Below are 27,005 nucleotides of genomic sequence, written 5' to 3' on the forward strand. Positions count from 1 at the left end.
TCCCCGCAAAACTGGGCTACTTTGAAACTGTTGCCGCGGGTTGTTTTTTCATGTCCGCTGGTTGAAGTGACCACAATAAAGTGATATTTAGCCCCTGGAATGCTAAATGTATACGGCCCACAGTGTCTTTTAGTAAGCTGGATCATATTAGACTCGGATAATACATTTTAAAACATTTGAAAAGCAAGTCACATAAAGACTGCTTTCAGTTTATGATGTTAATACTGTCTTCAACCAGGAGAGGTCGCTAGTTTCCAGACGCTCCTCATATTAATTTCAGTGTAGTAGGACCTGCACTCTAATGTAAACATTCACTAACATTAGCAAATAATAAATAAAAAACTGACCATGAAAACAGCATTTTCCAGTCAAGATGGTAAATAATAAATCTTTTGTACCAAGTTCAAGGGGACACTGTTTGTAGTGTTTGTAAATCTGTTATTTAAATCATCATCACATCACTACACACAAACAACAGGGACGCCAGAGTTGCACTTTCCTCAAGTTTCAAAGATAAACTTCATCTTAAACTTCAACATAAGCTTTTTGCCAATGCATGACAGAAATGTTTGCACTGAACTGAACTATGTTCTTAGGGTTTCCGCGGGTCCTTAAAACGTCTTCAGTTAAATTGTTAAACATTTAAAAGCCATGAAAACTTTTAAATAGTACAAAAAGTCTAAATGATAAGTTAAGTTGTGATATTTGCCAAGTATGGTAACCCATACTCGGAGTTGGTGTCTGACCACAGAACAGTTTTCCACTTTGCCACAGTCCATCACGGAGTTTGAGACGATTAAACTTCAAAAGGCTATGATTTCACTGAATAAACTTGAGCTCTGTACATCAGCTTTGTGTACTGCGGTTACTGGAGGAAACACTATACTTCTGCAGTTCCGGAAGTGAAACCTGCTGCAGTGAACGAATTTGATTTTTCAATAAGCCCATCTGCTGTTTTTGCTACATGCTTTTAAATGTGAACCAGTGGATCGACGAAAAGCTAATGCATTATAAAAATCTGAACAATTAAGACATATGTCATATATTGTATATATTTAATACAGTAATTAATTGATAATAATTGCTTAAATTAATATAATAATATAATTAATATAATAATTTATACTTTTGATTATTAAATTTTTTATTGTTTAAAGGCTAAAATGTGAAGTGCAGACCTTAAAGGGGTCTTTAAATGTCTTAAATTTGATGTTTTTAAAAAATCCTGCAGATAGCAGGTTATTTTTATGATACCATTTGGAATAACCATTTTTTTTTTTTTTTACTATAAGCCCTTTTTAACTGTCCTCTTAGGTTGTTTTGAGAATGTTCTGTAGGCCACTAATGAAAAAAAAATGACCTCTGTGCATTTGTTTGTTGTAAATTCACAGTCAATGCACTTGAGATGTTTACATTGGCTTGTTGGGGTAATATTTCTGTCCACTGACAAGGAAGTTTTCTTTCTGAAATAGCATAACTGCACAAGTTTTATAGTTAATAAAATCTTTGAAAACTTAAATTTCCTTCAATAAAAAGGAAACTGAGTAAGACGGTGTAAAAGGTGTGTGAATATTGATTAGTAATCTGGCCCCTTGGTATAAAGGAGAAAAATGCTGGCCCTCGTCACTATCAAAGTTGCCCATCCCTGAGCTAAAAGGAAAAAAAGCCAACAGTTACATCAGGTTACCTTTGCCTGCCCTCTCTCACTTTACACAGCATGTAGCATATAGCACTACAGTAAAATCCCAGGTCCGAGCATCCACTGCTGTTTATAACTCCACAATGTCTGCCATAAATATTCCATTCATTCATAAAGACACAGGAGCGATTCTAACAACGGGTTACATTTGAGAGATATTGAGTTAGAACAAAAGAATAAATGAAGTAGTAGCCTATAAGGTGATTATTATGATTAATATGACACACACACAAACACACAGAGACATATAAATATAAAGACATATGAAGAATTCTGTTGTTTCAGGTTTCTATATTCTAGGTTTATGTTTATCATTGTCATATACATTTTGCATTCTGCTTTTAATGCAGATTTCAAGTATTTTAGTTCATACCATAATACATTTATTTCAATCCTCTGTTGAAAAAAAAATAAAAAATAGAAAGCATCACATAATTTGTAATGATTTTACTGGTTATAATGAAAATTGTATTGGTTTTAATGGAGACTGTAATGGTCTGTTGGTCTCTACTGGTAATTGGTCATCTTCTATTCATGGCTTTTGTTAAAAATACTAAATCCTGATGTAATATGTCCCAAAACACACTACATGATACCATTATTTAATGGTTAAAAGTTGATGGTTTAATATGTTTTGTAGTGGTATTTTTGTAGTAGAAATCATTCAGATTTCTCTGAAGGTTTTCTATTGTTTTTGTCAGCAGGGTCACCGTGGGTTTTTATTTGATGTTATTTACTGACGTCATCACCACCGCAAGTTTAGGTCTTGATTTATCAATAATCAAAAATAAATTACAATTACTTTTCGAGGATACAAACGTCTCTTAACGTCGCACTAGCTGTTCTTAAGTTAAAGTCAGAAGTTGTATTTTGTTAACATTAGCTAATACACTGTGAAGTGAACTAACAAGAAACAAACAACGAACAGCTGTATTTTTATTAACTAACAAAGTTTAATAAATACTGTATCAACTGTATTGCTCATAGTTAATGTTAGTTAATACATCAGTGTCAACAAATGAAACCTTATTTTAAAGTGTTACCCTCGAAAAAACTAGGTTGTTTTTGCCTGATAGAGAAAAATATATAGTTGACAAAAACCACTAAATTATAAAATGTAAAAATTAGTCAGAAGAGTTTAGTAACCTTAGGTTAGGTGACATTAACCAATTTATCAAACAGACACAGCTTTATCCACTAAAACTGTATTTATATAGCTTTCAGTTTTCAAGTAAAACTACAGTCGATAGATTAGATAGATAGATAAAATAATAGATAGATAGATATAAAACCACTCATTCATTCTTTGTAGTAGCAGTCCGTAATAACAAAGCAAACTCTTGTGAAGACCCTCGAGACTCTCTTCTTTCCCATGTCACTGTATCTACAGCCATCACACCTGCTGAGCTCAAACTCCACTCTGTGTGTCCTCCTCACATCTGGACTGACAGACTTCCAGTCAACCATACCTACACAAGAGAAAAAAAAATGCTGAGAGATTCCAACAAGAAGTATCCAATAAGTAGAACAAAATATAAAATAAAAAAGACTGCAAGCGTTGTCACTAGCAGAAGCGCAAGTGTCTGAGAGTGCAAGTCTGCAGCCAGACCCTTCTCCATTATATTATAATACAACTGTACTGCTGACTCTTCACTGAGACAGTCATTTCTGTTACCAAAAGTACATATGCTTCCTGTGCATGTTCCTGGCACTCATCTATACCACAGGTTATACTAAAATTTGGCTCATGTGCATGTACAACTCCAACATGTTGGATTAACTTCAAAAGAGTGAATGTCCTTCGAGTGCACTTTGTGTAATGGTACAGTTGAGGCATGAGGATCTAATCATTCAGAGTAAAGTTACTGGCAGTGCTTGTCTCTCTCTTCTAATGTTGAGAATGTGCGTCTGAAGGAAAGTCAGTGTCTTTCTCAGGTGTGTTGGATATGTAATGTTGAAAGCAGAATACATCCAGAAGGCTGTTATGAAGGCTTCATCAAGGCTGGTGCACTGACACACGTCTATTCCATCTTCTGTCCCACACTGAACCCTGCTCCTATGATTACCATTTTACAGTCAGTATCCATCAGCTGTATGGTAGGAAAGGGTGTAGCAGGGTCCCCTACATAAAACAAAAATTCAAAAATTCAAAATTAAAATGCTTTTCAGATTCATCAGATTCTGTTCCGTCCTGTTTTTCTAATTCTGTTTAGCTATTTGGATTGGAGAGTTTAGATAACTATTAGAAGCTAATGTATAAGGGTCACAATATACGATGCATTTCATGTTCTTTTATACACTGATAAATCTTACATTGTTTTCTAAAACTATTGTTTTAATGTTTTAACAGATGAGCTAAAAGGGTACAGAAGAATAAAATATTACATGAAAAGATTTGAATCAAGATATTTTACAGTTGATGATGTTTTACTATACTCACTCCAGCAGGTGTTCTTAAGTACGGGTGTGTTTGAGTACATCCTCCACAGACATTCCTTCCGTGCTTTCTCAGCATCTCCAGGAGAATGTTCCTGCCGTGTGGTCTTTGACAGTCCAGGTGGTCTGGAGGTGTTTCTGATACTCACTTTGTAGCACATTCACATGGACCTCAACAGACACTGAATCCTCCCCAACACAAGTTTCCTTCACCAGAACAACAGAAACAGATCATGCTTAGACCCTGACAGATATGAGAAACATCTAAATACTTACTGAACAAGGTGCTTTAGATATAAAAATAATAAAAACACACACACACACAAAAAAAACCACTGACCTGCATAAACATTAAGATGATGGTCAGGCAGTGAAAAAGTGTAGTATATACAATAAAGATTTAAATGTCTGTAGTATCTTCCTTACATTGACCTGCACTAAGTGAAAATGTAAAATTGATTAACAGTGCAAAAATAAATGATGCATATGGCAGTGTGCTAACATATGCTACACTTTTGACACAAACCTGTGAGTGGAGCACGTTCTGCTTCAAATTTCCGGTTTAGGGATGTGTCCGGTGTGCTAAAAAACAAATTTGACTGATTGTCATTTTCCTTTTTAAAACACAAATTTGACTGTATCGTGTGTGATTATGTTGATAGAGATAAATCAATGGATTTAAAACAATGCAACTTACAGTCATTTCCTTTTATATTTCTCTGGAAAGGGTTCTCCACAACCAGTGTGTTTGAAACTTGAACATACTCTGCATTAGTTGGATACCCAGCAGAAAGGTAGAAACAAACTCTAAATTAGTTTTTGTTTTGTCTAATCGCTTCATAGATTGTGGATTGATCTTAGTACAGTTGTAATAGCAGAGGTGGTAATAATTATTATACTTACAGGATGTATTCTGTACTGTACTGCACAAAAAGGACACTGATATGAACTACTAACTCTGAGGGCTTTGCCGTCGATGCAGATGCGCTCATCGTTTTGTCTCACTGTACATATGTCTCTCAACAACCAATAAACTATGATACAATTATGATTATATTGTAACACAGCTATCATAATATACATATTTTGTGGTATATAAAGCATAGATAAACGTGTGATGAATAATTACACCATGTCTTATCGCCGCCACCCTTCTCTTGCCTAAAGGAAATTAGTAAATGTATATTTACCCGCTGATTGGCCAACACAGTAAACTCTAGTAAAACTCTTTTCACCAATGAGAAACTTTTTTAAATTGTTTTTAATTTTATTTTTTTTTAATTTTTGTTTGTTTTTAATTTGTAATTTATAATTCAATTCAAATAGTTTTGTCATAAAATTAAAATATATATACAGGTGCTTCTCAATAAATTAGAATGTCATGGAAAAGTTCATTTATTTCAGTAATTCAACTCAGATTTGTGAAACGGTATTAAATAAATTCAGTGCACACAGACAGAAGTAGTTTAAGTCTTTGGTTCTTTTAATTGTGATGATTTTGGCTCACATTTAACAAAAACCCACCAATTCACTCTCTCAACAAATTAGAATATGGTGACATGCCAATCAACTAATCAACTCAAAACACCTGCAAAGGTTTCCTGAGCCTTCAGAAGTGGTCTCTCAGTTTGGTTCACTAGGCTACACAATCATGGGGACGACTGCTGATCTGACAGTTGTCAGAGAGACAATCATTGACACCCTTCACAAGGAGGGTAAGCCACACACATTCATTTGCCAAGAAGCTGGCTGTTCACAGAGTGCTGTATCCAAGCATGTTAACAGAAAGTTGAGTGGAACAAAAAAAACGTGTGTGGAAGAAAAAGATGCACAACCAACCGAGAGTACCGCAGGCTTATGAGGATTGTCAAGCAGAAATCGATTCAAGAATTTGAGTGAACTTCACAAGGAATGGACTGAGGCTGGGGTCAAGGCATCAAGAGCCACCACACACAGACGTGTCAAGGAATTTGCTGAACCACAGACAATGTCAGAAGCGTCTTACCTGGGCTAAGGAGAAGTAATGCCGTGTAAATGTCTATCCCGTGGGATTGTGATGGTGATCTTGGATCCACTGTGTCCTTCAGTGCTGCAAGTTGCTCTGGTGTAAGAGGACATTCTACAGTAGAACATTAACACCAACACTTTCATCAGGAGCCAATCCACTGCTTTCCCAATCAATATCAGCAATGTTCAGTTCCTGGATAAACAAAGAACAACATTTCTGTATAAATGGTGTACAATCTCAGTTCCTGTAATAGTTCCAAAAAAAACCACTTTTATACGAGTACTAGAATGCTAATTAAGTGTTTAAATGCCAATGAAGGAACACTTTAATTCTCACAACCCCTGTAATATTTATTAAAAAAAAAATAGTAATTAAACATGGCTGTAAATTTGCATGAACAATTATACCCCCTCTTCATCTCAGGGATCATCAACCCCATAATGAATTTGACACAATTCCCAGAGCTGGTTTGGAGACGTGTTGTGTTCTGTTCGTAAAGGGTGATTATCCAACCCATCTCAGAAAAGATTTAGATCATCTTGTAGCCTTGGAAGGAATGTGTAGTGCAACAGAAGAGATGTGTTTGGTCTGCAGTATGAAGGTAGCTGGCTTCCTCAAGATAGTGTAGTACATCATAGTACACACTGGTCACTGCAGTCCACACATCTCTCCACAGTCCTTCTATTCTACAACATATAAAAGCATCACAAGATCATTCTGAAGCAATTAGTTGGTTCAAACAAGCATTTGGAGAATATAAAGCACAAGGCTACATAGTAGATATGTCTGCTACACAATACTACCTTTCTTTACATACCTTTGATTGTGGACACTTTTTTCCTGAAATGAACTGCTTCTCCCTGTGCCACGAACTGAGAACATTAAACGTGCAATGTCCACGTTCTCCTCTGACCCTGTAATGACCATAAAGTTTGATCAAGACAATGTTTTAATACTTAACATAATGCTCATTTATAAAGCATAATACAATGGTTCTGGTGAAGAACATTAAAAATTATGTGGAGAAATAAAATATATATATATTTTTTTATAAAATTCTCATATTATGAAATGTTACAATTTAAAATAATGTTGTTTTTTTTAAATATACTTTAAAATATAATTTATTTCTGTGATGCGCAGCTGAATTTTCTCCAGTCATCACTCCAGTCTTCAGTGTCACATGATCCTTCAGCAATCATTCTAATATACTGATTTGATGCTCTTAATATCAGTGTTGGAAATGGTTGTGCTGCTTAATATTTTCTTGGAATCTCTGATCATTTTTTCTGGATTCATGAAGGAATGAAAAAGATTTGGAATGACATGAGGGTGAGTAAATTATGACAATTTTCATTTATGGCTGAAGTATCCCTTTAAAGGAACACAATCCCTTTGAGAACAAAAATTATGATAATTTTTTGATGTAATCCATGAGCTCTCAGACCTTCCATAGACACAGAAATGTAGTAAGGACATTGTTAAAATGGTCAACGGACCATTAATATGTTATGTGTAACAACAACATATAAACTTACCTTATCGATGGACTATAAGACTGGAGGATACAGCACTCAGGAAAACCAGCTCCTGAACACAGATCAGTTCTAAGAAGTCCACATGCACAGGCATCCGTGAAAGAGCTCCAAACGTGACTGAAGTCTCCTCCATATATGCTCTAGAAGTATCTGTACCTGTACAAATAAAGACAGCAGTTAGCTCGGGGAAAAGGAGCGTATAAATGACATGACTAAAATAGTTCATACTCATGAGCTACTTCTTTTGCAAAGCTGACACTTGGTAGCTCATTGTTGTAATTTATTATAAATATGCACATTTATGCACACACAACAAAATAATAAAACATTAAAGAGTTATATGTGTTTTGTGCTGTTTGCTTAAACTTCATTCACAAACGATTTTGACAGTTAAGCTTAACATATCCTTAAAAATTAACTATGGTTTTAAAAGTTAAAAAGCAAAATACAAAAACTACATACTTAAACTATGATAACCACAAATATGTCATAAAATATATTTAACACGACTGACTTTGTATTTAACATGAATTAGTCAAAACATTGTAAGTTACCCATTATAACCGTTTCACTGTACAGAAAGAGAGCAAAGAATCATTCATCAATGTCAAGAACATTATCATTGACTTCACTCTCAAAAACTCTAATTATAATCACTGAAGCTGTTGTGAAATGAATCTCTTACATTGTATGCACAGCTGTACATCGTTGTTTATGAAGAGAGAATTCACCAGAGAACAGCAAGCGTGCGTTCTGCCTCATATTAGCTTTTCTTTTTAGTCTTTGGGAAATTGCATTCAAAATATATACTAAATAAAAATAATATATAAAATATATGAGTCCCCATATAGACACGGTGATGCTACTTTTACATCAAATATACTTTAAAACAAACACCAGAGACCACTTAGACAAATGTTTCACATGCTGGGGAATGCTAACATTATATCTAAATATAAACCATCAATGCCTAAAAATCACTTACCTCTGGTCGATTCATGATCAGCAGAAGAATGGCGACCTCCTGAACCGGACGCTCGCGCCAGAAATCTACTGCAGCTCTGTGATTGGCCAAAATGCTTCGTTCGACTTTTTCAGAGATGATCTCCTGTGAATGACCTCTGACCTACTTTCTGTACGATCTGAATTCCTGCGCTTTGAATTTTAGAAAACTGAATTTGATGTTCCGAATTTCTTCTTCATTTTGAAAACTTGAAGCTGTATTTGATATTTCCAGTCTAAGAATTCAGAACAACAAAAAATCTGTTGTTTGAAAATACATGTCTATAAAACTCCATAAAAAAATCCATTGTGTTAAATTTCGAATGTTATATATTCAAGTACAAAAAAAAAATCTAAATCCAATTCAAAAACTGTTTTAAATCCCATATAATATTAATTTTTTGTTCAATTACACTTGTTTATAATTCAAATTTACACAATTAAAAATTCAAATAGTTTTGTCATAAATTAGCTCTATACAATTCAACTTATTTGCAGTTAGGGATGTCAATTTTAGATAAGTTACATGATCGATCATCTTTTTAAATTAACGATCAATTAATCGATAACCTTAATGCTGCGAAATGCGTCTGCAGTGGTATTATTATTATGTGCAAAACCACTCGAAAAACGTTCTCACCCGAAATTAAAGGGGTTTTAGTCTGAATAAAATGCTTGTAGCAGCACTGTAAATTAATAGATGTGATTATGATCATTTGATAAAATGAAGATAGCGCGCCGTTTGCACACTAGTGTTCATTAATTATGAAAGATTAACTGGAACTCAGTGTATTAGACACTAGGACTGAAAAAAACTAAATTAGAATTCTGTACTTAAAATATGATACATTTTCAAATTATATTGGAATTTAAAAGGCATAATTTCAGTTGGAGGGAAAACAATCTTTTGTCTTCTCTCCTGAGGACACAAGAGCGAAATATTTACTAATGCACGTTTCTGCAAAGCAATAAAATAACACGACTATCTTTGAAAAAAAGTGCATGTTTTAATAACCATATTTAATTAATTACGTTGCTTGAACAATTAAAACAAATCCGCATCATCGTTTCAAACTCATCAGCGTTTTTGCATTAGAATAGATTTTTTTTGACAGCCTTATTAGACACGTTTAAGAGGGAAGATTTAAAGAATCAAACACAGCAAAATATCTGCTATAATCTGCTGCAGATTGCTGATATTTACAGCGACATACGATGTTGCAGAATCTGAGAAAATGTTGAATAATTTTTAACAAAATAAGAGATCATACAAAAATGCATGATAATTTTTATTTAGTACTGACCTGAGTAAGATATTTTTACATAAAAAAGTTTAAAAAAAATAATAAAAATCCTCCAGCTCCTGCAGTTTCTTCAGTTTTCCCAGCATCTTTTGCATCTCTGAACTCTTTCCAGCAGGACTGTATGATTTTGAGATCCCATCTTTTCACACTGAGGACAACTGAGAGACTCAAACACAAATATTACAGAAGGTTCAAACATTCACTGACCAAAATTTTGATCAAACAATTAAATGTCTGTTTGCAGTTTTGTCCCAACCAACGCCAAAATCAAACCTACTCTTGATTATCAGCATGGATTTTAGCTGATAGCTCTAGCGATCGACTATTATACATTTGCTATGTATTTATATGTTTTCATACAGTGCCAATAAAAAATAAATAAATAAAAAAAAGTTAAATATTTCTGAGTGATGCTCATTATCACTGAAGCTCATTTTCAAATAAAGAGTTTGAAGTGTATTTAAATTAAGATACAGCAGGGACACACATTTCTCATGACGATATCAAGTGGGAAGCCCCTCTTCTCGAGATGACACATATTTTAATAAAAATAAAAAAATACATACAAAGGTTTACACGCTCAAAATGTTAGACTGGATTAAAATATAAGAAAATGTACAAGTGATAAGTTGTCTATTTCTGAATTTCAGAATACAGTTATGATGATCTATATTAAATCTGGACAGCTCAGTATATAAGCCCATCACTGAAAATATTACATTTGATTTTCTTGGTTTTCAGTGCTGTATAAACACATCAACACTGCTACACACATTACACTTTCATGCATTCATTTAACTTTACATCACTGATTCCTGTAGCGGCTCTTATTCACCATCAGCTGATCCTGAGGAAACTGAACTGACGTCTAAATACTGAGAGTCCTACAATAAAACACACAGACAGTCAGATATGAGTATGAGACATTACTGCTGTCACATCATATCAGCAGATTCAGCTGATAATGAGGAAGTTTGTTTGTATTCTAGTCAGAGATATGAATCAGAGTATGTGAGCGGAGCGAGGAGCGGATCGGTGTGATTTTGACTGGAGCGAGGAGCGGATCTTTTAAAAGTCGGAGCGTTGTGGTTTTCACTCGCTCCAAGACCACTCCAGCACCGCTCCATCACGAGTACAATTCATGCCAACAGCCCGTAATATAACTGGATATTTAGCAAGAAATCACGTTTAAATATATTTAGCTAGCTTGATAGATAAGGATCACTCAAATCATAAAGAATGTGAAGGCTATGACGGCTATACACAGAAAAATGATGGGTTAAAAATAACCCAACCGCTGGATCAATATTGCACCAGAGCAACAGTATTTAATTTGACCCAGCAAGATGGGTTGGTCATTTGTAACCCAACAGATGAGTTAAATAGTGTACCCAAATGCTGGGTCAAATTAATTACAATTCTGGGATGATTCAACTACATATTTGTTAAATAGTGTACCCAAATTCTGGGTCAAATTTGTTACAATTCTGGGTTGATTCAACTACATATTAAGATGGGTAAAAATTAACCCATATGCCAGATTAAGTCTAACACATTACACTACAATTTAAGAAAATAAATTGCAATAGACTACCCATATAAAACTGTGAAACTACAAACCTAGAACAGAATACATGCTAGATTTATGCATATATTATGCAATAAACACTTAAACAATACAAAAACAAAACAATGGAATCTTTGCAAAAAATTTATTACATTAATATCGACAATACAGTGGAACTGCAGGTTGGAAAACATTCAGAGCAAAACAACAATTTCGATTGAACTGGCTGAACATTCAACAGGCCAACAGTCAGCAGCTCTATAGTGAACAAATTTAAATTCCTAAATGCTGCTTTTAAGAGCCATTAGCTCTACTTGCAAGCAAGTATTCTAGTTTGAATAAACTCAACCATTTTAGACTCCCCTCCTGGGATTTCATATATCACATTCTGTATGAATTACCACACGTTCACACTGCTTTGGGTATTCAATGTCAAAGACAAAGAATGCCTTGAAGCAGACATCAGTGGCCCAAAGCAGTGTTTCTTGTTCCAGGGCCTGTCCAGCTATTATGACGAAGGCCTGAAATGCACTCTGATCATTTCCCAGCGTCAGGATGTGGGGGTACGGCTTGCATGCCTTGGCCTCATGGAGGTACTCCACCATGTTTATTCCAGGCTAAAAAAGAAAATAAACAAGAGAGTGAGAGTGCGAGTGAGTAAGGATCAAATGTCTACCGACTACTATAGTAGAATTAAAATACAGACATTGTGAGGACCATTTTCCTGGTCCTCACTAGAAAAATGATTGTTTTATGATAAAGTCTAGTTAGCTTTACAATTTGGAAAAGATTCAGTGCATTTCTAATTCAAAAGTTGAACTGTAATAGTCTACATTTCATTGCACATAATGAAATATTCCAAACCTTTTTTGACTAAGTCTTAGAGCATATAGCTCACATTACAGAAAAACCATTAAAAACAAATTGACCTAAAAAGCCATAAATTGATTGATGATATAACATTACAATAAACATGCTCAGAAAATGTGTGCGGCCCATCTATCTGACCGATAGGCAGCAGGGTTAGGCGGTCAGATAGGTGGGCCGCAAATGCTTTGTAGATTTAGAAGACTTCTTTAGAGGCAACCTCATAGAGTCAGGTTCAAATGGGTTAAAATACAAAAGTGTCAACCCTCCCTAAATATGTTAATTTCTGCACTCAATACTTTGTTGGTGCCTGTTTTAGAACAAATGACTGCATCAGTGCGGTGTGGTACAGAGGTAATCAGCCTGTGGCACTGTTGAGGTTTCTAGGATGCTTTGATAGTGACCGACGAGTTGTAGGCATGTAGAACAGCTATCACTGTCAGGCTATATTTTGATGCCTGTCCCCAAAAGTATAGTAAAACAAAACTGGATATGCATGTGTGCATCCTGAGCTCAGATATGTTGATAAAAATGAATAAAGTTTCCCCTTTAGATGTGCTTGAGGACTTACAGGCTTATGGTCGATGAAGGCCAAGCTGCATTCCTGAATTTTGTGTGTGATTGATTTCACACCTTTGTAAGTTGTAGGTGGAAGCAAGGCTGGCAACTGTCTCAGGGCGAGTTCCCCAACACCATCTGTAGGAAGACACAGGTGTCAATACGATGTGAAATGGCATACCTGTGATTTCATCACATAAAATTGCATAAATATCCCGCATGTTTCCATCGCATTCCATGCATTTACAAGATCTGCTGACAAGAATATTACCTGGTGTTAATCCATCCAGGGGCATTGTCAGCTCCCCTCCTGTTTTAGGATCAACTGGTTGATGGTAGCCTCATCTAAAAGAAAACTCCTCTTCATCAATCCCCTCCTCTGAAAGACAAAAAAAGAAAACACAAAGACATCTTTTTTACCAACAGAGGAGTACAAAACAAAAATGTATGGGTAATTCAATGAGAGATATAGTAATAAACATGCATATTCCATCATTTGTTATTACAAAATAGAATGAAGCACTGAAAGCCTACAAAAGCATGTGCCCTATGGAAGCTATTGAAAAAAGAGGAAATTATATTTCATAAGAATTCATGTCTGAAAAAGGGCTTGAGTAGTAATGCAGACTTGATATGCGGTGGATGGGAAAAATATTTCTTACCTTTAAATCTTTCGACAAGGTCTGTCAGTATTAATGACAAAGCTTGTCCATTGATCTGAAAACAAACACAAAAAGAGCTTAAGCAAAAATACAATTGCTATTGTATTTACTATTCACATGTCACCATGCAAAAGCAATGCAGACTATAGCAGCAGAAATGTAAAAACAATGTGAAGATACCAGCCATTTTATTTAGCATCACTATATATATAGAGAAAACAATCCTCCCTCTCTATACAATTCATATGACAAATTGCATACATGTAAATTGTCTGTTTTTACTGCACAAGAATATTTGTGGCTGCTCACAGCATAGCCTTCAGGGCACATAAATATTAATATATTATATTTCTTGATGTTACAGACCCCGCGCAGAAGGCCAAGTAACGTTAGACAGATAAGACAGTTCTGCAAAATAAGTGCACCCGATCTTTATATGTATACATAACTTTATAAACCAAACACAAATTTGAAGTAAACTCATAATGAACACTATAACCTTGTAACTGGAGTCAATCTGAATCGAATTAAACGCATTTCACAATCACCTCGTGTTACAGCGTTCACGAAATGGCGGGCAGTCTGCATATCAACATATTCACAACCCCGAACGTCATTAAGTTACCCAAAATATCTGCGGTATGAACATATACATTTGCATTACAGATCTCGTGTACATATTATCAAGTTGTTGTAACAATAATACCTGCAAAATAACAGGAAAAATCCGCGTCACGTCGCACCAGTTGCTCAGCAGATGTAAGGGCGCGGGCGCGCACACAGCGGCTATATCAGAGTCCTATCATTCAGTTTTCAAAATAAGAGTCATGGTTTCTCACCACAACAGACTATTCTAACCCTGTACTGATTTACTTTCAAGTCCCAAATCTCTTACAGTTCACATGAATAAAAAGAAACTTTTGCTTAAAGTATAACACCTTTACACAAAATGTGCACATACTTTGGGGTGTCACATCAACCCTTCACTCAAGTGGCCAGGCCGCCAATTTTAAATAAGAATTTGTTCTTATCTATTGTGGGTCACCACATAACAAGACAGATCAAATTATCTCACTGTTTTTACATATTTTAATCAGTCAAACACTGTGTTATGCCTTCACATGTCACATTAAAAGCTTCAGGAAAAACAAGCGCGTTCGTTTATAGCCAGTTAAAATAATATAGCTAGCAAAGGAACTAACTGGCGAATCACCTGGCTAGCATGAAACTAGCTGGCAAATTAGCCTGTCGAATTCAATAAACATGACTATATGCCCATGGGCATTATGAACTTGTTTAATTAATTCATTAATATAATTCAGACCAAACGGATAAGCTGCTATTCGTGCTTCTATGATAATGGCTAACGTTAGCTACATCGTTAGCCAAACCAACCAACTAGCCTTGACAATATAAAGGTACTACTTTAATTGGTAATGCAACACAGACAAAGTGAATTAGACATGTAGTGTACACATACCTTTTATTATGTATTGGCCTCGCTGGATGAGCTGTCAGGTTCTCTGCTGTGACGAGCGCTCGGTGTGTGGACTCTGGTGATGATGAGGTGATGAGGTTCGAAGCACAAACAACTCACGTGCTGGGTCAACCGATATAAGTTGGGTTGATGGATTTTGACTCAACGCATGAGTGTTCGAAGCACAACCCAAATTCCATATAAATAACCCATAATGGGTAAAGCATTTCATAACCCAGCGGTTGGGTAGATTAAGTAACCCAGCATTTGGACATGAGCGCGAAGTTAGTTCTCAAGGATGTTTGATTCTTCTAAATACAGAATATTTTCAGCTGAAAGCATGATTTAAACACGTAGGCTACTACAACACTTAATTATTCACACGCAATCGCTTTCTCAATAATTAATTCAAACAAATGTAATCTTACAGTGCTACTTCATCTGTATCTGATTTTGAATGAGCAGAAATCTGTAGAAGAAATGCATCGATCCGCAGGTAAAATAACTGGAGAAAACGTTTCATCACAAACTAAATTTGCACCACAAAAAGCAGCAGTTATACCTTTTAATGCTGACATATGTTATTTGTGTTTTTTATTTATTTTTTAATATACGTTATGAACAGAAGTTGAACTGTGGGATTTCAAACATACTGAAATACTTTAGACGCGGAGTGAAGGCGGAGCGGTGTTTCTGATATCAGTGAGCGCGGAGTGGAGCGGAGCAGAGTGATAATTAAATGCTCGGAGCGCGGAGGAGAAATTGTTGACGCTCCACTCCGCTCACATACTCTGATCTGAATGAACAACTGATCATAGATTAATAACAGTGAATGATCAACAACTCTCTCTTTATCATTTACACACAGAGACACTGGAAGAGATGAAAATATTCATATATTCATAGATCATCACAGAATTAAACAGTTTAAAGTACAGAAACTAAAGTGGAGCTGAAATTATTATCTTATATTCTCCAAATATGTCTGTTAATAAACTTGTGGCTATTTTAAAAATATTTAAATAATAATATACTCACAGTAGTTCTAATGTCTCCAGTTTATAACGTGGATCAACTTTCAGATCAGTGAGTAACTTCACTTCTGATTTTTGTAGTTTATTCCCAGACAGATCCAGGTGTCTCAGGTGTGAGGGGTTTGATCTCAGAGCTGAAGCCAGAGCAGAACAAACTTCATCTGTGACTCCACAATTATACAACCTGTAGAGAACAATGACACAGTGTTAATTGTAGTTGAAGTGTGTGTAGTTTGTTATTGACTCTGGTCTCAGAGCAGGAGAGGAGATATAATGACAAGCATTGCCACAAACTGCTGCTGACAGAATCAGATTTCTGCATGTTGATGCTCAGAGATGCTGTTTGAAACTGTCATGTGCTTCAGGACTGAACAGACACACAGAGCTGAATGTGAGATATTGTTTCATAGTGATATAAGGACAGATCTGTCTGGAGAAACAGTCACTTGCTCCACTAATTACGATTTACAGTTTACCTAAATTCAAAATGAAAAATCATCAAAAATCCCACAGACTTACATTGACGAAATGTTCAGATGAGCCAAGACTATTCAAACTCTGTCAAAATTCAAATGTAAACAAACTGAAGGCTTTTAGACTCCATTTAGCTGCCATTCTATGAACTATTTCTAGACCATTCAAACTCATTTATCCTTCCATTCTGTCTAATATTTTCTAATCTAATCAATCATCTATATGGGGCAGTCGTGGTCTAATGGTTAGAGAGTCTGATTGTAACCCACAGGCAGGGATGTACTGGTCAATCAGGAGTAAAGAGATGTGAAGTGTCTTGATCCATTCAGATGTGACACAGAATTGTGTTCTACAGTCGTGTGATATGAGAACATTAAAGCTTCTGTAGTGATGCTGGCTGAAAACAGACACCACAATCTAAACTTCATGACAAGGTCAATCGGAAAATGCCAAAACATTGACTTGTAAATTCATCACCATAGTAATTTAACTTGCAGTTATTAACACTGTACAATAGAGATGTATTTATTATAAATAGTACTGTTATTAGCCCTACTTAAATATTAAATATTACCGGTAAATAAGTTTTTAAAGGATAGTTCACCCCAAAATGAAAATTGTCATTTTCTCAACATCGTGTCATTTCAAACCTGTAATGAATTTCTTTCTTCTGTGGAACATAAAAGAAGATAATTTCAGAAATTCTAGAAATTTTTGTCCATACAGAAATCAAGGGTAACCAAAATGGTTTGGTAACGTTCTAACAAAATATCTGTTGTATTCTACAGAAGAAACGAAGTCACACAGGTTTGGAGTGACATGAGGGTGAGGAAATGATGACAGAATTTTATTTATCAATAGATTTCCTGCATTCTAGCTCAAAATCAATGCTTTACTGTCAAGTGCATTTCTATGTGACACAAATGCTTTATTAAGTTTGTTGCATTTGTCATGAATTCAGTAATATCTATTATTTATTTACTCCAATTAAAGGCGCTGTCACCCAGCAAAACATTCATGAGGAACTTGGTGGACCAGATGGGCTGGATTTGTCCAGAGCTGAATTTTAACCCCAGTCCAGCCCTGACCACAGGACACAGGATTGAGTCTCAGTACTGACAGGGATTGTCATGTCCTTTCCATCCTCTTCTTTTCTATCAGTCTGTCTATCTGTCTATCTATCTATCTATCTATCTATCTATCTATCTATCATTTATTTTACAAGCTTTAGTCTTACAAATTTACATTACAGGACACATCTTACTGAAGACAAACACATGAGAATATCAGACAGATGATCTTACCACAGTTTCTCCCAGTTTACAGTGAGGATCCTCCAGTCCAGCACAGAGACGCTTCACAGCCGAATCTCTTATTTTATTCAGAGACAGATCCAGTTCTCTCAGATGTGAGGGGTTTGATCTCAGAGCTGAAGTCAGAGCAGAACAACCTTCATCTGTGACGTCACAATGTCTCAACCTGTAGAGAACAATGACACACTCTTCACTCTCTCAGATCAGATCAGTTTAGCTGTGAATCCATTAGTAAAGAGAAAGAACAAATCAATGTGTGATGCATCACTGGACTGAGATTTAAAAATGTCAAAGAACAAAAACATGATCATAAATCATTTAAAGCCTCATTCAAAAAGAAAATTATTTTATTTTTTTTTTTTTTTAACCCAGTCATTTAAAAATAACACATTTCAGAGCTGTAACAACAATACCGTGATACCGTGATATTTTTGCTTAAGGTTATCATACCGTCTAAATCTCATACAGACCCATGCCTAGATGTCAGTGTTTCCTGTCATAGCTGTGAAGAGATTTGATTTTAAAAACAGTATCATAGCTATCAAACTATTTCTTGTTATGATTTTAAACCTGTATTTAACCAGAATGATCAGAATTTAACCAGAATCAGATTGATCTCAAAGTAAAAAAGGTGCTAAAGTCTGATTTTGTGGGTGGCTGTGGTTTAAAATTAAATGATTATAATCTTAATTTAAGTGATGAAAGGCTTTTTGAAAGTCTGCCAATAATCAGTGTTGAGTTCTACTGTAAGCTTAAACCTGCCTGCTTTAAATGATTCAAAATGATTAACAGTTGAAAATATTTTACATTTAGAAAAGTAATCAAAAATTAATCAAATGTAATCTGTTACATTACGTTAATAAAGCAATTGAAATAGTTACACTACTGATTACATTTTAAATAGTGTAACCTGTAAACTGTAACTATTACCTTCCCAGCACTGTCTAACAGTAACATCACAGAAAATATTCTGCAAGTCAATTGAGAAAAGTGTCAAAGATTCATGTATTCACTTGCCTTTTCCACTCACTTATGTATATAGTTATTTTCACCTTATGCTGTTGGATTTATAATTAGACATTAGAAAATCACTATTATGACATTTTAAAAAAAACTTTTTGTCAAAGTTCAGCACTGTTTTTACTGAAGTATGAAGAGTATGAAGAGTTTAATTTTCTGCAAAATGTGAGTTGAGCTGTTTTCATTTTAATGCATTAACTGTCTATAACAGTAATGTCAAAGGGTGAGTGATTTATGTAGCTACTTACTTGATCATATTTTCAGCTCATTTAAAATTTCTAAACAACAACATCAACAAAAAACTTTGTTTATCTTTTGATTATTTATAAACTTTTATTAAAGAAATGTGTCAAATGTTGCTCATCATGCTAAACGTAAGAGCCCTTGAGCAGATCTGATAAGACCAAATTAATGAATGATTACTAATAATAATAATGATGATGATGATGATAAAAAAAAAAAAAATGTGTTATTTTCTTTTCTTTAAGTAGGCTAAGTGTGCATTAAACGATTCAAAGGTTATCAGAATTAAAAGTTAAATCTGTCACTGCAGCTTTTTGAAGTGCAAATTTTGTTTGGAAGGATGAAATAATAGTAGGCTACATTTTTCATCAGTTATTTTATCGGTTATTAAATCAGATACAGAGAAACACAGTAAAATTACATTTATTTGAATGCATTTGTGAGAGTGTGATTACGAGTAAATTAGTTCTGTCTGTCTGTGCAGCGTCTCTCTACTAATAGTGGAGCTGTGGATTTTGATTACTTCAAAACACAAAGACATTTTCACTGTAACTTTTCTGTTTCTAAGCATTTTTATCAAATCACAGGGCAGTGTTGACAATATTGTTTGTTTGTTTGTGTGTGTGATCCGTTATGTGTCTGTACGTGTGTGTGTGTGTGTGTGTGTGCAGTACAATCCTTGTAGGCAGAACTAGTTTAGAACGGCTATAGTTACAGCATTATTTGTGCTAGTGATTGAGAGGTAATGGAGCACTCTGAGAGCGAGCCAAAACCAGAATTCTCAGACTTTCAGAAAATCCCTGCTTCAGTCAAAATCACGCTGTTTTGCTCTCAATGCACTTCGATACACTGCTTTGGGTGGAAAAAAGCTCAAACAGAATCCATTTAAAGGTGTTGCTAATGCAGAAACAGCTTTAACATGAACACAGAAGTCCACACATGAACAAGAAACAAAGACACACAATGTTTTACTTTCTGTATCTCTGTATCTTGACTGACAGTTGTCTCATCCAATCAGTAGTAAGTATTACATTCACAAACAATGGTCTAATGTTTACATTTTGTCTGATTTAACATCTGTGTCTGAAACTGCTCCCTATACACTATATAGTGCACTATATCGGGTGTCAGCCATTTTGTAGTACTGTCCGAATTCTGAGTGAACTACTTCATTCCCTATTTCGTTCACTACTTTTTACCGACAATTCATTCTGATTTAGAGTGTACAACCGATGTACACTCACTGAAGCAGTATTTCCCACAATCCAGTGCGGAGTAGCGTTGAGCGGGAAGAGAGAGCAGGAGCGAGCGAGTTTGAAGGAGAGATGCTGTTTACATCTTTATTATTTCTGCTTTAATGTTTATTTCATACATTATTTATATTAAAATATATTTTTGTAGGCAATAACTCAGTTTAATATTTTACTAATTTACTGAGGTGGCATCGTTGTTAACTTACAATAATGTTGATAATTTGGTGGATAATTTAAATGTGTGTTAATCACAGTAGGTAGTGTATTCATTCTGATTATCATTAACGGTCGTCTGAGGACGCTCTACGATCATCTTATCTGAGCTCAAAACACTGATCAGGAGAGTTTCAGGATACTAAAAATAATAAATACCACATACATAAGTGTTAATTTGTGTTTATTTTTGTTCTCAGTATGTTAATATTATGATTATGAACATAAAAACATTACAAAACAAATTAGTAATATACCATCAATGAAAGCACAAAGCTGAGGTATGTATAATTACAATAAAGTAATTTTGAGTGTTATTGCTATTAATATTATTTACATGTAATATAAAAGTACATGTGACGAAGATGTTTTATCAACAGCTTTAAGTCTCACGCGCAGTGTATACGTCACCGTCCGAATCACTTCACAAATATTTTACAGTGTGTCATATATAATCTTACCACAGTTTCTCCAGTTTACAGTGAGGATCCTCCAGTACAGCACAGAGACGCTTCACTCCCGAGTCTCCTAGATTATTCTCAGACAGATCCAGTTCTCTCAGGTGTGAGGGGTTTGATCTCAGAGCTGAAGTCAGAGCAGAACAACCTTCATCTGTGACGCCACAATCTCTCAACCTGTAGAGAACAATGACACACTCTTCACTCTCTCAGATCAGATCAGTTTAGCTGTGAATACATTAGTAAAGAGAAAGTACAAATCAATGTGTGATGAATCACTGGACTGAGATTTAAAATGTCAAAGAACAAAAACATGATCATAAATCATTTAAAGCCTCATTCAAAAGTTTAATTATTTTATTTTATTTTATTTTTTAACCAGTCATTTAAAAATAACACATTTCAGAGCTGTAACGACAATACCGTGATACCATGATATTTTTGCTCAAGGTTATCATACCGTCTAAATCTCATACAGACCCATGCCTAGATGTCAGTGTTTCCTGTCATAGCTGTGAAGAGATTTGATTTTAAAAACAGTATCATAGCTATCAAACTATTTCTTATGATTTTAAACCTGTATTTAACTAGAATGATCAGAATTTAACCAGAATCAGATTGATCTCAAAGTAAAAAAGGTGCTAAAGTCTGATTTTGTGGGGGCTGTGTTTTAAAATGAATTGATTATAATCTTAATTTAAGTGATAAAGGCTTCGGAAAGTCTGCCAATAATCAGTGTTGAGTTCTACTGTAAGCTTAACCCTGTCTGCTTTAAATGATTCAAAATGATTAACAGTTGAAAATATTTTACATTTAGAAAAGTAATCAAAAATTAATCAAATGTAATCTGTTACATTACTTTAATAAAGCAATTGAAGTAGTTACACTACTTATTACATTTTAAATAGTGAAACTTGTAAACTGTAACCTATTTTCTTAAGAGCACTGTCTAACAGTAACGTCACAGAAAATATTCTGCAAGTCAATGGTGAAAAGTGTCAAAGATTCATGTATTCACTTGCCTTTTCCACTCACTTATGTATATAGTTATTTTCACCTTATGCTGTTGGATTTATAATTAGACATTAGAAGTAGTAGTTATTATGATACACTTTGTGTCAACATGATTTACGACTTTGACCTTTGACCTTTTGACAGGTTGAACTTCCGGTGACCCTTATGATGGATGGGTTGAACTTTCCGAATGAGTTCATGGGTTAACCTATAACCCCTCCCCAGGCATCGATCATGTGGTTTTGACAGAAGCTTAATAAAACCTAGTTGTTTAAATCATGGTTTTTGATGGGTAGTTTTACGGTATACGAACCCTCCCCAGGCATCGATCATGTGGTTTTGACAGAAGCTTAATAATAGTTCGTTCTAAATCATGGTTTTTGACGGGTAGTTTTACGGTATACGAACCCTCCCCAGGCATCGATCATGTGGTTTTGACAGAAGCTATTTGCCGGTTGTTTGAACTTTGTCCCAGTTAGGTTGTTTAAACTTTGTCCCAGTTATACGGTTATGCGCGCGTGTGTGTGTGTGTGTGTGTGTGTGTGTGTGTGTGTGTGTGTGTGTGTGTGTGTGTGTGTGTGTGTTCTACATTTATATATAAAACATTCAATAATTTATATATAATCATATCTTAATTATCATGCTAAAGTTGAAAAAACATTTTAGTTATTTCACATTCATATATAAAACATCCTATCCTTTATATAATATAAATTATCACACTAAAGTTGAAAACACACCGTTCTTTATATTCTATCCTTTATATAATATACATAATCTAAAGCAATTTAACTAAGGTTGATAAAAACATTCTATTTTTTTTAAAAGGTTATAAATTAAACGGGTATAAAAATATACTGAAACCAATCCGCCTACCTTATTTTAGACAGAAGCTTCAGCTTTGTGAGAAACGGGCTCGCAGCTCCATCTGTCGGACTCTCTCTGAATGACCTTACCCTGTCTCAGAATATAGGCAGACAGAGAGTGCGCGTGCCTCGCAAGCGCGAGTTCTCAGTGTCCACGAACGGTTATAAAAAATATACTCAAACCGACTGTTTCAGATAAACAAAACCATAATATCTTTAAAGACATTGTTCATTAAAAACCATCGTATCTCATTCAGGAGTAGCATGTTTTTAACAGTTTTCTGATGTGTGCCTCTATGAATTACGGTTGGTCACCCCCTAGCACATGGTTTTTCACGCGTAGTTTTACGGTATACGAACCCTCCCCACGCATCGATCATGTGGTTTTGACAGAAGCTATCTGCCGGTTGTTTGAACTTTGTCCCAGTTATACGGTTATGTGTTTGTGTGTGTGTGTGTGTGTGTGTGTGTGTGTGTGAGTGTATATGAGAGTGTGTGTTTGTGTGTGTGTGTGTTCTACATTTATATATAAAACATTCAGTAATTTATATAACATAATTAATTATCATGCTAAAGTTGCAAAAACATTTTAGTTATTTCACATTCATATATAAAACATCCTATCCTTTATATAATATAAATTATCACACTAAAGTTTGAAAACACACCGTTCTTTATATTCTATCCTTTATATAATATAAATAATCTAAGCGATTTAACTAAGGTTGAAAAAAAACATCCTATTCTTTTAAAAGGTTATAAATGAAACGGTTTAAAAGGTTATAATAAACCAATCCGCCTACCTTATTTTAGACCGAAGCTTCAGCTTTGTGAGAAACGGGCTCGCAGCTCCATCTGTCGGACTCTCTCTGAATGACCTTACCCTGTCTCAGAATATAGGCAGACAGAGAGTGCGCGTGCCTCGCAAGCGCGAGTTCTCAGTGTCCACGAACGGTTATAAAAAATATACTCAAACCGACTGTTTCAGCTAAGCAAAACCATAATATCTTTAAAGACATTGTTCATTAAAAAACCATCGTATCTCATTCAGGAGTAGCATGTTTTTGACAGTTTTCTGACGAGCGCCTCTATGAATTACGGTCGGTCAGCCCCTAGTGTCTCTCTTCCCCACGAATTTACGGTGACACCCTGCGACCCTTGCTCAGCTCCCCACCTATTGAACAAGTTCATTCATAGAACAAGGATGACCCCCAGCGGTCACTCAACACCGATTTCTTTCAGGGACACCTTTATAAATTTGAGGCGTTCAAACGATCACTTGAACCAGAAAACTTTCTCGGACGGCTCTCCAAGACAATCGCTCTCCAAGACAATGGATAAAAGTGAGTATTTTATCATGTCATGTTATCTGATGGTAGTGATATTTAAATACTATTAATTGATCAAAGTATGTTATGCTATTTTTACAGTCTACGATGTTATAGCGTTTTTTAAACCATATTACATTTCATTCCTGTCATTTTCTTCATGTTATGCTGTTTTATTTCAACCACTGATAGAGATATTTTAACACTATATTCATAAAGTATGTGTTATTTGAATTAATATCGACGCATCTATCGTCCCAATCACCGCCAGACTTTGTATGAAAAACACACTTTTATTTTGAAAAGACGGCGACATCCTGTTGAAAATACTTTTATTTTGAAAATACGGCGACATCCTGTTGAAAATACTTTTATTTTGAAAAGACGAGGATATCCTGTCGACATGCGCTAAGCTTTTGTGCTTCAATTTCAGTTCGCTATGTATAGGATTTCCGTAAAACAATTCTGTGTCCGTTAAATCGACGTTTTACCACCGCGTTATCCGTTCGTCATCTATGAACACGATTTTCCCGGTTGCTACCTGCTCTCGGTGAAATGGATATGATGGTGAAATGGCTCCCTCCGGTGAGTCTGGGGTGAAATGATCCTGTTATAGTGAAAATTGTGCCATCCGCGGCAGTTTAATATTATGACCCTTGTGTTTCTTTGTCACAGTCTGTCTCTCTCTCTGTGTGTGTGTGTGTGTGTGTGTGTGAAAATAAACTAGCAAATAAAAACCCTCTCCATGTGTTTTAAACAACAGGTTTTATTTTTTATCTCAGGGTTCAAATATTGAGCAGCAAGCCTTTGACGGTATTAATACATGTAAGTACGTATTAACTATTCTTTTTATAAATTAAAATGAACGTATTTTAATTTTGTCTTTTTATAAAATTATATGTTTTTTATTTTTTTATTTTTTTTTTATTGACAGCTCTCGCGATTGATCCAGACAGCGCAGCCGCTGGTAAAACAAGATCCATCACCAACATTTTTTATGAGAAATCAAAATTTAGATTTTTTTATGTTTATGACAAATAAAAAATTTTTTTTAGATTTCATACAATTTATCACCCAACCCGGCTTCCAGACAGTTATCGATCTCATGCAAGATGGCGACGAAGATCCCACCGTCAACGTAACAGACAAACCTTTCCTACCTGATTCCACTCCGGCGCACGTCGAGAATTCAATAGGATCCGGCGGCGAACTACTTCCTGGACCCAGCGACGAACCAGCAAGAAAGAAGCCTAGAAAAACAAATCGTCCCACCTCGCCGGTCAGTCCTGGACCAGACGGCGAACCACCAAGAAAGACTTATCGTTTTACAGCGGTGGTCCGACCTGATCCGAACGGCGAACTACCAAGAAAGGCTTATCGTTTTACCCCGGCGATCAGTCCTGAGAGCTCTCCAGAGAGGAAAACTCTTTGTCTGACACCACCGAACGGCCCGGCGACCAGTCCTGAGACCGAGCTGTTTTATGGTAAGACTATCCACATTATTTGCATTTAAACTCCGACGGAGTCAAACCATTAAGATTTTTATTTTTACACCCAGCAGACTCGAGTAGAAGCCATAAGGATGACGTGACAACCTGGGGTACGTCTCAAATCGATGCTTGGGACCAGAGTTCTTGGACGAGCGAGCGTGACGAGGTGTCAACCACCAACGTGGGTCAAACACCATATGCTTCTCACTCACCGTCGTCGGAAGAAGTAGAAGTGGAAGAAGTTCCGGCGCGTCACCCGGTTGATGAACCATTCGATGATCTGCCTCCGACTCATAGGCCCATTAATTCGATAGAATCATTTGGTCAAGAGTTTCGCGATGCGCAGGTTGACATAAACAACAAATACGTCGAACTCTGTGACGTACAAGATGATATTAACAACAAATTGATTGCGTTGCACAGTGAGTCTCGTGACAGACAAATCGAAACCCATAGCAGATGACCTCGAGACACGCAGTCGATTCGATGCGCAGGATCGCTTTTATTCAAGATCTGGCCGATGAAATATTCCGTCGCGTCAATGCTATGAGATCAACGATTGATCAGCAGTTTGATAGAAATGATCGTATGGTGAGTCAATACCAATGGGAATTGGTGCTCATTTTGCATCACCTTATTCTCACCATCGTAGACGAGACCACAGAGTCAAATTGAATATAGATGTATTCCGAGTAATTCTTTTATCGCACGTCTGCTATGATTTTTTAATATTTTATGTATGCTTTTTATACTTTGTTTACATATAATCCGATATTTCATTTATACTCTGATTTTGTAACAAGTCATATATGCTTTTTATATTCAGATTTTTTAATAGTTCATTTATGATTTTTTTTATACTATATGAAATTTGTAATAGTTCATGTATGCTTTTTTATACTATATGAAATTTGTAATAGTTCGTGTATGCTTTTTTATACTATATGAAATTTGTTATAGTTCATGTATGCTTGTTTTAACTCTATGATTTTGTAATAGTACGTGTTTTGGTCTGTAATCTAAAAATGGACTGGTCAGACGGCTTATGTCAATCAGATCAATCCTCCACAGAACTGACGCCGGACGAGATCGGAATGCTAAGTATACTGCCAGACTCTTTAGAACAGTATTTGTTTAATCTAGAATCCCCTGCTATTTTGGATCTTTTTGAATTAGCCGTA

The 27,005-nt window shown here is 35.4% G+C and overlaps 1 protein-coding gene and 3 long non-coding RNA genes across 4 annotated transcripts; 1 reads left to right on the forward strand and 3 right to left on the reverse strand.

The window, feature by feature from the left end:
- Positions 1-4,408: 4,408 nt before the first annotated feature.
- LOC122144372 lies at positions 4,409-6,398 on the reverse strand. Its single transcript, XR_006159684.1, has 4 exons — positions 6,141-6,398; positions 5,039-5,151; positions 4,833-4,901; positions 4,409-4,717 (listed from the first exon to the last, which is right to left on the reverse strand). It is a non-coding gene; the product is annotated as an uncharacterized LOC122144372 (long non-coding RNA).
- Positions 6,399-6,604: 206 nt separating this feature from the next.
- Positions 6,605-8,597, reverse strand: LOC109049954. The gene is made up of 4 exons (XR_006159681.1): positions 8,367-8,597; positions 7,682-7,837; positions 6,961-7,057; positions 6,605-6,829 (listed from the first exon to the last, which is right to left on the reverse strand). It is a non-coding gene; the product is annotated as an uncharacterized LOC109049954 (long non-coding RNA).
- Positions 8,598-11,716: 3,119 nt separating this feature from the next.
- LOC122144370 lies at positions 11,717-15,282 on the reverse strand. Its single transcript, XR_006159682.1, has 3 exons — positions 14,348-15,282; positions 13,642-13,696; positions 11,717-12,171 (listed from the first exon to the last, which is right to left on the reverse strand). It is a non-coding gene; the product is annotated as an uncharacterized LOC122144370 (long non-coding RNA).
- Positions 15,283-25,278: 9,996 nt separating this feature from the next.
- Positions 25,279-26,631, forward strand: LOC109072539. Its single transcript, XM_042755225.1, has 3 exons — positions 25,279-25,301; positions 25,390-25,818; positions 25,893-26,631. Exons 2-3 carry the CDS (start codon positions 25,440-25,442, stop codon positions 26,285-26,287), a joined length of 774 nt encoding a protein of 257 aa, XP_042611159.1. The 5' UTR covers positions 25,279-25,301; positions 25,390-25,439; the 3' UTR covers positions 26,288-26,631.
- Positions 26,632-27,005: the final 374 nt, after the last annotated feature.

Source organism: Cyprinus carpio, unplaced genomic scaffold (genome assembly GCF_018340385.1).
Source record: "Cyprinus carpio isolate SPL01 unplaced genomic scaffold, ASM1834038v1 S000006655, whole genome shotgun sequence".
In the NCBI taxonomy this organism is placed as follows: Eukaryota; Metazoa; Chordata; class Actinopteri; order Cypriniformes; family Cyprinidae; genus Cyprinus; species Cyprinus carpio.